At 36.5% G+C, this 11,083-nt stretch overlaps 1 protein-coding gene across 1 annotated transcript in view; it reads right to left on the reverse strand.

Moving 5' to 3' along the window:
* Positions 1-1,222: 1,222 nt before the first annotated feature.
* The window catches only part of LOC107838895 (calcineurin-binding protein 1), a 52,701-nt gene continuing 42,840 nt past the window's right edge, over positions 1,223-11,083 (reverse strand). The window contains exons 15-19 of the mRNA XM_016682141.2: positions 4,825-5,005; positions 3,614-3,843; positions 2,165-2,828; positions 1,903-1,978; positions 1,223-1,824 (exon numbers count right to left, since the gene is read on the reverse strand). Coding sequence (XP_016537627.1) covers positions 1,505-1,824; positions 1,903-1,978; positions 2,165-2,828; positions 3,614-3,843; positions 4,825-5,005 — 1,471 coding nt within the window. The 3' untranslated portion in view covers positions 1,223-1,504. The remainder of the gene's footprint in view (positions 1,825-1,902; positions 1,979-2,164; positions 2,829-3,613; positions 3,844-4,824; positions 5,006-11,083) is intronic.

Consider the following 11,083-nt stretch of genomic DNA (forward strand, 5'->3'; position numbering starts at 1 on the left):
GGCTCAAAAGACCATAACCCGATACACAACGTAACCAATGAGTGAGTAACGATATACAAAATTGCAAGAAGTGTCTTGACCCTGAAATTTTCCTTGATACTCGTTTATAACCATGCTCAAATCGTAATTGGCATACTTCTTTTTTTTACACATTATTAGAAAGATATAATTTCACAAATCCTCTTGATATATCACAACACTTGACTAAAATATTATTAGAAAGTAAATTTTAAGTGAGTTGCTAAGGGCATAGTTTATGTGGGCTCGATATTCGACTTTCAAAGAGTCACCATATTATTTGCGAGACCACATATACTTGCTAGACCACATATCTTTACGTGTGCGGTAGGCCGCAACACCATACCAAACTACTTCTCTCAAAAGACTCACACTCCACATGTCCTTTTGTCCTTTGAATTCAATCACAAAAATGACTACACGCAGATTTCTCTATTTAGTTGAATCCTCTCTACAAACTTAAAAAAAGAATCATGCATTTTAGATCAAAGAAGTTTCAAATAGGACTCCATTTTCTACTAGAAGTTCCATTATTAACCTCATAGCAGAAGCAACACTTACATCTACTTTTTCTTTAAAAAAATAATTGGATTTAAATGATACTCCCTCCCTCCGTTTCACCATTTCAAAAAAAAGAATGACCTACTTTTCTTTTTAGTCCGTTTTAAAAAGAATGACTCCTTTCTTTTTTTAGCAATACTTAAATGACCACAAGATTAAAGAGCATTTTGATACGTTTGACACAACTTTAATTTAAGGCTACAAGATTCAAAAGTTTCTTTATTTTCTTAAACTTTATGTCAAGTCAAAGTAGATCTAACTTTTTTAAACGGAGGGAGTATTTGTTAATTAAAAGCTTTAGAAAATTGATTGGCGGGATTGGAACTAGTTCGAACGGATTTGAACAACTGAAATATTGGTAAAGAAGACATCTAGTTGATCCTTGATTTGTGTATAATAGGGTGGATATATTGTTTATACATAATTATTCATTTTTTATACATGATTACACAAAACAGATACATCATTTCTGCAATGTATCCTAGTGAATAAAGTTGTATATGTATTATGTAATAATGAACAAAAATATACATACACGGTTACAGATCATGTTACATACGTATAAAAAATGGATAACGAAAAACTGAAGAGAGCTCTGCAGTGGCTTGGGAAAAGAATGTAAAGAAAATAACATGGAAAGAGATTTATCCAGAAATACAATGCAAACGTATAAATTGACTGGTCCAAGCGTACATAATTATAAGACTAAGCAGAGTGAAAACTGTTTATTTGGGTTGTAATTTGCGCAAGAACCAGAATTTGTATCCCTTTTGAAACCAAAAACAAAAGTAGAAAAAAGAAAGAAACAAGAACTTTTCAAGAAAAGTAAGGAACTGCCATACAATAATAGACGACTCGCAAGGAAAAGTTACAGAACAGATTGGCTAAAACATAATGTACAACATTACATGTTTCCGGTTCCGCTTCATTCTGTATAATCCAATTTCTTGCTTTCAACAACAGGATTATCATGGTATAAGTGCGGAGCAGCCAATACCTTCTGGCCCTGATCAGCAGCTACAGCATTTGGAGAAGTCGTGCTCTCTCCTTCAGGTAGAGATATTGACGATGCATCCATTGTCCCTTCCATTTTGGAGAACGAGGCACTTGCCTTCTCAGTTTCTGGCAAATTGGGAGGTGTTACTTTTTGTGATCCATCATTGTCAGAATATGGTGCATTGCCTGAAGTTGATAACGGGGAAACATCTGATTCAGAGCTTTTACTCATTCCATCTTTTCCTCCACCTACCACATAGTTAAGAATAAGCTTGGAGAGGAAACAAAGACTTGACGTTGACAAAGATAATGAAACTAGTTGATCACCTATATGGGAAGTTGTGAGAGGAGATGCATTTGCACTTGAAGGCAACAAGCTTCCACTTCCTTTTTTTATTCTTGACTGCAAGGAAAGCAGCATTCAAACTCATCAGTTGTAGATAAATGACCATCTACATTGGCTTTTTTCCTTTTTAACCTCTTTCTACATGTTCTTAATAACCAAACAAAAAGCATCCTGATTTAGTATGATAGGCTAAAAGAAACATAGAACTATATTACATGGACTCGACAAGGATGGATATAATACCTTGGAATTTTCTTCACAATACTTAATAGCAGCTGAAACACTTGTGCAATGGCCATGCAGAAGTGTGTAGGCCCACAACATTAGCTTCCGTGAAGTGTTCATATCAAGTATGTCTACCGCATCTATCCCAGGTTGGATATATGTTTCTGTAGCAAATTGAGATGGCACCATATAAAGGTTTATACCTGATGGGAGCAATGCACAAAATGTGTCCTTGTAGAAATTATAGCAAGACTTAAGTAACATAGAAGAAGTTTCCAGATCTTCATCTGCAGCTCTCTTTACTATAACATTTTTTATTTTAGACAATGAAGGGTTCCACTTCCTCTCAAGATCCTTCAAATGATTTATGTCTTCAAAAGATGAACTCCATAACTCATCCAATTGGAGATCAACACAAAGCAGTTGTGAGTTCTCTAATCCATTAGCTGGGAAATTTAGACCTTGGACTTCACTGGAGAGTCTTGAATGCAAAGGTGTTATTAAAGCCATGCTAATTACAAGCGATCGACACCAAGCAGCAGAAACATGCTTATGAACTTTCGTGCAGTTATTATTCGACAGCTTTGGGTTCTTCAAACGCTTGCGTATCTTCTCATTTATTCCCTCAAGCGTTTCAACTTTGATATTTTGCTCTAAAGACTGGATATATTGATAAAGATATCTGCAAGGAACGTCAGAATGGTTTTTATATATAAGCAAGCTGCTTTAAGTGTAATCAAGCAGTGGGTTCATGGTATCAGTTATTTCGATCAAAGCCCGACCCAGTAGTTAGGACTTGGATGAATAAACAACAGAGACTCCAGGGATACACTGGAAAATCCACACATTCTCAAAATGAAAAATATATGAAGTACTTGATCCAAGGACAATATCTTGATAGTACATGTACTTGTAATGAGAATATTGAGCAACTAGCCAACTAATGCATATATACGTGCTAATCCTATTCAGATTGTTATCAAATTACATCAATTTCTTGTAGTTCCTATTTGTTCACCAATACATTTTATAGGAACAAAATAATACAATTTTCTTTTGCTAATCCAAATGCATTCATTGCATATCACGCCCAGATGGTGTCATTACAAGAGGTAATACATATCCAAAAAAAATTCCTTCCATCTAATTTCTCTTTTACATCAAAACACAAATAAAACAAAATTATCTCATTAACCATACTAGAAAAGAAATTATCCTGAACATGGTTCTTAGATAAAAGACCAATTAGTTCCTTTCCTTGTATCATTGTTATTTAGCTTCTCTTGCAACTGGTGTTGATCCATATTGAGACTACAAAGGAGGTGGGGAAAAACTCCTTTTTCTAATAACTATAGAGACGGAAGACAAGTTTGTTTTCAATTGCAGTGTAAATAAAGTTGGAGACCACAGAAAAACATCAAGTTAGTACAGCACACATAAAGTTGCGGTCACTTCAAAAGGACTTACCCAAATAAATAGCTCTCTGTCAACTCGGAGCTCTTCATTTCTGGCAAGCAACAAACATCAGACCACATGGTGACCTGTTCCATGAACAGAAAGAACATTTTCTCCAGATGATGCTGACTAGAGTTGCTAGCATCACAAGATTCACGGTCAGTCTGATGTATAGATGAAATTAATGCCTTTAAGTATCGTCCAAGGGCAACTGGAATGAGATCTTCAAGACATGAGGAGAACTGGATGAAATATATATATATGTTAAGACATGGGAGTTTTGATTAAATAAGAATGGAGATAAAACCAAATTTAAAGAGTGGGATGAGTTAATAAATGTAAAAGTACGGGCAAAGCTCTAGGTTTCATGTCGATATCCAACAGAACAGGCAACAATGAGAGAACTGATAGAAATGAGGGCCTAATTTAAATATCATAAATATAGGAAGTTTAAACAGATGATATTTAACATAAAATAAATGTTCTTCCAAGCACTTCTTTATATTTTTCCTGCATTATGTTCCATGGCATTATAAATGGTAAGACAACTCTCTTTGCAAAAAACTGCTAGTCCAACTTGATAGAGCTCTAAGATATGGCATGAGAAATGCTTTACTATAAATTATAGAACTGCGTATTTTTATCAGAAAATTTAGCTATTAGAAATACTTTTTTATAAATAACTCAGACAAGAGGGTGTTACTTGGATTGTAAACACCCCTCACTTTCAACCCTAAGGTTGTGAGTTCTAGTCACAAGGGAGCAAAAAGGGTATATGTGAATTTTCATAATCACCCTCAAAGAGGCTAGCAGTCATAGTCCTAGTCTTGTTTCGGAGTGTGTTATCGTTTGTCGTATTACTTAGTGATAGTCTTGTTTATGTTATAATTTGTTTCTTGTTCCTTTACTAGTTCTTTTCTAGTCTGCTTTGTCTTAAGCTGGGGGTTGTCTTAAGCTGGGGGTCTATCGGAAACAGCCTTTGTTTCACCTCTAAGATAGTGGTATGGACTGCGTACACTTACCCTCCCCAAACCACATTTTGTGGGAATATACTGGGTATGTTGTTGCTGTTGTACCCTCAAAGAGGCTTAATAATAGAAGCAACCTCAAAAAGGTCGATGCAATAAGAAATGTACAAAGAAGAATATGTTTTTTCATTAGACTAATCACTAATGCTGCTAGTCATGGTGAACAATGTATGCAGCCAATTCATATGGACGTACCCTCTTATCTGTCCTAAGACAGAAATACGCCCGATCAAGGGTGCAGATGTCTCCTGTCTCCTCCAGCAGTTTTAAATAGAACGTAATGTACTTGCGGATGCAAGTAATGAACTTCCGAGAACTCTCTGCCAAGTTAACTTCTAGGGCTCTCCTGTTCCCTGAGCAACCTTGAGTTCTGCGCCTGCAATATGAAGAAAAGATATGATCAGCTAATGAGGCAAGAAATGTGGCTCCAATATCCAACTAAGTACTGGACCTGAAAAGAGATTCATCTAGGAACATGATTATAATCGACTTTGCCCCTCATTGTTACCAAGTTCACCAGGTGCAAGAAATAAAATCTTGCAGTCACTGTATCATTTGAAGACCACAACCTAAGTTGCATGGATTCAGGTGCGGGTATCCGAGACGGGTGTGGATCCGAGAGTCGGTTTCATCAAAATTTAAATTTTAGGATTCAGGAGTGCAAATCCGAGTATGGATTTGAGTGCGCGGATTCGGCTAAAAAAAACAAATATTATAAATATAGAGTTATAAAATTCTAACTCCTAAAAACTATCCTCTTTACTTTTCCCACTTGTAAGGTAACCTTTTTTAGTTACTTAATTAGGAGTAGTACATACTAGTATTTTTGGGAAACCAACAGGCAACATACTTTTTTTACTAATAGGTGGCTATGCCGTGCTACGCAGTGGCCCAATGTTGATCCTTGAAAAATTTATGTTATGTATAATTTTATCATTTAATTAAAACCTTCATTTGTTTGGTTGATAAATTCTTAGTTAGGCATATATTATTATATTTAGATTAATAAAATTTGTATAAGAATATTTTAAGTTGTTAATATGACACCTATATAATTTCGAGAGACAATCAAAAATTTTTATATTTTTTTAAAAAATATTTATAGTTGTTAATTATTGTGATTTATATTACTTTTCACATAGTAATTATCACATATATAATAAAATATTTTAAGTTAGTTAACTATTATAATTAAGAATATCTTTTATGTAATTTTCAAAAAATACATGTTACTTTCCTTGTTCAAACTTTTGTGTCATTGATAGTCAATTAATTATATTTGTAAAATAATTTAAGTTTTTAATTATTGAGATTTATAATTTCATTTTTTCTATTTCAATTTTAAGTGTCACTGATATAATTTTGAGAGTCAACTAAATATTTTATATAGTTTATTTCTATTTCAGTTACTGTAGACGTTTTAAGGTGGAGGAGGTCAGGGAGGCTATTCGTAGGATGAGGAGGGGTAGGGCGACGGGGCCCGACGAGATTCCAGTGAATTTTTGAAAGTTTGTGGGTGGGGCAGGCTTAAGGTGGTTGACTGATTTGTTTGACGATATTTTCAAGACTGTAAGAATGCCTGAGGCCTGGAAATGGAGTATGATGATTCCGTTATATAAAAACAAGGGGGACATTCAGAGTTGCAACAACTATAGGGATATTAAGTTGTTGAGTCATACTATGAAGATTTGGGAGAGGGTGGTTGAGCGGAGATTGAGGAGGATCGTGTCCATTTCGGAGAATCAGTTTGGTTTTATGCCTAGTCGCTCAACGACAGAGGCAATCCACCTAGTGAGGAGATTAGTGGAGCAGTATAGGGAAAGAAAGAGGGATTTGCACATGGTGTTCATCGACCTGGAGAAGGCTTATGACAAAGTCCCTAGGGAGGTTCTTTGGAGATGCTTGGAGGTGAAAAAGGTTCCGGTGGCGTACACCAGAGCTATTAAAGACATGTACGATGGAAGGAAGACTCGGGTGCGAACGGCGGGAGGAGACTCAGCGCACTTTTCGATCGAGACAGGGTTGCATCAGGGTTCGACTCTTAGTCCGTTCCTATTTGCGCTAGTGATAGACGTGCTGACGCGAAGTATTCACAGTGAAGTGCCTTGGTGTATGTTATTTGCAGCTGATGTAGTGCTAATTGATGAAACGCGGGGGGGGAATGAAAAGTTGGAGGTATAGAGGCAAACCCTAGAATCTAAGGGGTTCGGGTGGAGTAGGTCCAAGGCGGAGTATTTGAAGTGCAAGTTTAGTGACTTAAGGCAGAAAGACGAAATGGTGGTGAGGTTGGATTCCCAAGTTGTATGTAAGAAAGATAGTTTTAAGTATCTTCGATCTATGATTCAGGGGAATGGTGAGATTGACAAAGATGTCTCTAATCGTATTGGAGCTGGTTGGATGAAGTGGAGGCTCGCCTCTGGAGTGTTGTGTGATAGGAAGGTGCCCCTTAAGTTTAAAGGCAAATTCTATAGAGTGGCAGTCCGTCCAACCATGTTGTATGGAGCAGAGTGTTGGCCTGTCAAAAACTCCCATATTCAAAAATTAAAGGTGGCGGAAATGAAAATGTTGCGCCGGATGTGTGGGCTTACAAGAGAGGATAGAGTTAGGAATGAGATTGTTCGGAAGAAGGTGGGAGTGGCTTCGGTGGAGGACGAGATGCGGGAAGGAAGGCTGAGATGGTTTGGGCATGTGATGAGGAGGGGCGCGGATGCCCCAGTTTGCAGGTGTGAGAGGCTAGCCTTGGATGGCTTCAAGAGGAGTAGAGGGAGGCCGAAAAAATACTAGAGGGGAGTGATTAGACATGACATGGAGCAGCTTCAGCTTACCGAGGACATGACCCTAGATAGGAAGGTGTGGAGGTCGCGGATAAGGGTAGAAGGCTAGAGTGAGTACATAGGTTGTAGCAAGTAATTAGGAGAGTCCCTGTTTAGCCGGGGTAGTAATAGTAGAACTGCGTCGATAGGTAGGAGCCGCTAGTCAGGGGAGACTGGGTGTGGTGGGTGGCTTTGGTCTGTGAGTGTAGATTACTACTAGGCGGGTACCCTATTCTAGATTTCATTTTTCTTATTTCTTATAGCTTATGGCTCTTAATTCCCCTATCTTGTATTGCTCTGAGTTCTATTTTACTACTTCTGATTCTTTACTTCTGTTAAGCCACCCATCCTGCTTTATGTTTCAGTACGACTTTTTTTTTTAATTTATTTATTTATCTTGAGCGGGGGTCTATCGGAAACAGCCTCTCTACTTCTTCGGGGGTAGCGGTATGGTCTGCGTACATTTTACCCTCCCCAGACCCCACTGTGTGGAAATACACTGGGCTTGTTGTTGTTGTTGTAATTATTGTGATTAATATATTTTTTATGTATTTTTTTGGAATATATAACAGATTAATTACTTTTTAGATATTTTAAGTTGTTAACTATTATAATTTATAATAGTATTTATATAATTTTCAAATAATATATGTTACTCTACTTACCCAAAAGTTTTGTGGCATTGATAGTCAACTATATTTTTAAAATAATTAAATTTTTTAATTATTGTGATTTATAATTTTTTTTTCGTATTCCAATTTAAGCGACACAAAGCTTAGATGGTCATAATAATTAATTACGGGTGATATAATAAATTCATGATTGAAGCAGTGAAACCGACATGTCTTAAATAACTTATAATAATTAATTAGAAGTGATATAGAAAAATACTATAAAAATAGTTGTTAAAAAGATTTAAGTTGGCTCATACAAGACATCAAGTTAATTCAATACTAAATATTATTAATTTTTTAATACTTAAATGACTTATAATAATTAATTAGGAGTGATATAGTAAAATTACGATTGAAGCAATTGAAGCAAACATGTCATAAAAGTCTATTTTATTATTTTTATTAAATATTATTAACTTTTTTAATATGTAAATATATATAATAATTAATTAAGGGTGATATAGTAAAATTATGGAAAAGTCAGCAAGCAAGCATGTTGACGATCTCCTGCCTGCTCACTGTCACTTCTAATATAGGAGAATGTTAATATAAAAATTCTAAGTTAATATATTACTTTTACGTCTGGTCCATAAAATAGTAAACATCATATAGACAATTGAAATCTAAAGCTAAACTACTACTTTTTATATTTTAAAAAGAATATATTAAAAAATAAAACCATCGACTAGATCTTCTAAGTCATTCTTCCCAACCACGTCTTTCTCTTACGAAAGATTCAAATTCCGACGGAAACAATTACAGTCGCCGGATTTCTCCTTTCTGACGATGAGAGCAGTCGCTGGTTTTCTCCTTTCCTCCGACGACAGTAATTAGAGTCGTCGGATTTCTCTCTTCTGTCAACGATAACAATTACAATTGTCGATTTTCTCCCTTCCTCCGACGACAGCTATTACAGTCGCCGGCCGGTCTTTCTCCCTTCCGACGACGACAGCAAACTTTGTTCTTGATGTTGGGTCAACTTCTTCGGATTCGTTTGACCAAATCGGAGACGCACCCTGCACACGCACCAGAGTTGGGACGGGTTCGGCGGCGAAACCAGCGAATCCACACAACACAGACTACAACAACCTAAAAACCTCACATTTCCCTAACAAACATAACCATTCATCAATTGAACTTTAGTTCCTGTCAGTCTTCCTATCGACTTTCACATTTCCCAAAATTGTGATAGTGGCATATCTTTCTCTCCTACTTGTGAGTGATATAACCCATTCTTGGGAGTCTCACAAAACTAGCTTCTGCAGATGCTTACTCACCATGCCTAATTTTTTGCAAAAATTGTGTCATATTTGAAGGGTCAAATAAATTGACTCAGTTCCAGCAAGCAAATCAACACATACAAACTCCGACACCATACATAACTCAACGTCTCAAGCCTAGTGTACGATGATATGAAATGTGACCCCAGTCAATAAACTTGTAAGGGGTCTTACAAAATGGTTGTCGCTCCAAAATCTTACTAGGACGTAGTGGCATGGGCGTTTTTGTCCATTGATGGATACTTAGAAAAGATTACATAATGCAACAATATTTTAGTGGCTTGGGAGGCGTCGGATGAGATATATTTTTCTTGAACATATCTTTGGTGGAAGCATTCTCAGAGTGAGCATGTGAAGTATCTGCTGTCTTAGAAGTGTCAAACCTAGAAAATTTCCTTAAGCTTTTCCACTTTCCATTTTCAGAAAGTCACTGGAAGACGAGTAAATCATGCTCCTTGATAATGGTTGCTTCAAATAGGCTGCAGAGGTCAGAGAAGAAAGGAGACCCATTTACCTACATCACATGGAACTGTTCCACCAAGTAGAGGATTTGGCGGTAGTTACCTAGACGTTAAGGACAGCAAAACCTGCCACATAACTTGGCAATCATCAAAGAGAGTAATTATAACCACTTCAATCTCCAGAAGAAATGGAGAGGACATTGCAGGACAGAAATCCCAATTTTTAGACCAGCCAGGATAATCTTGATAGAAGGTTATCAAAAAGGATAATCTTGATAGAAAAAGATGTCGGGAAAAGAAGTTGAAGCGCCAATTCGAAACAATTTGTATTATCAGTGTCAATTGGCGTTAGTATGACTCTATATGACATTGATTTGAAGTCAAAGTTGTCCAAAAATGGGCCAGGCCGTAGAGCCTTATCATCGACCTTGCATCGTAAATGTACTATTCAAACGCGTTTATCACCATATGTGAAACCTAAAAGTAAAGTTCAAACAAGAGCATGAGTTCACGAGAAGTCTAGTGACGCTCACTTTATGACCTGAGGCAGTCCCATGCCATCAAGTGTGGTTTGACTAATTTAACACGGTTTATCCAAGAATTTGGTATGACTCGTAGTGGAGCTAATTATGATTCCATTTATCGTCCTCCGCTCCACATTTAAGCATGTGTTTGATGGTCTACGTTGATGATATAGCTATCACAGGTGATGAAGAGGAAATCACCCAAGTTAAAGCATCATCCTTTTTCGGCAATTTTAAACCAAGAACCTTAGTCGGTACAGGTACTTCTTAGGTATTGAGATCGTGCAATCCAAATCAGGCATTTTCATTACAAGAGGAAGTATGCTCTTGAAATTCTTACAGAGACAAGAATGACAGACTGTAGGCTTATTGATACTCCCTGGATCTCCTTCTACCAAATTAAGGAAAGCATAGGAAGTTGATAGGCAAGTTAAATTACAACACAATGACTCGACATTGTTTTCCTAATGACTGTCATAAGTCATTTGTTGGATATTCCTTGTGATAGTTACTGGAATGCATTTATTTGTATCCTTCAATACATAAAATATGTTAAAGAGTACTTCAGAAAGACCGAAGACATGGGCATATTGTTGGATATACAAATGTAAAGTGCGCATGCACAATCTAACTAAGGTATTGCGTTATGGTTTCTTTTTTCTTTTCTTTTTTTTTTTTTTGTTTTTTTTTTTTTTTTTTTTT

The sequence above is a fragment of the Capsicum annuum genome, chromosome 8 (assembly GCF_002878395.1).
Source record: "Capsicum annuum cultivar UCD-10X-F1 chromosome 8, UCD10Xv1.1, whole genome shotgun sequence".
NCBI classification, from domain to species: Eukaryota; Viridiplantae; Streptophyta; class Magnoliopsida; order Solanales; family Solanaceae; genus Capsicum; species Capsicum annuum.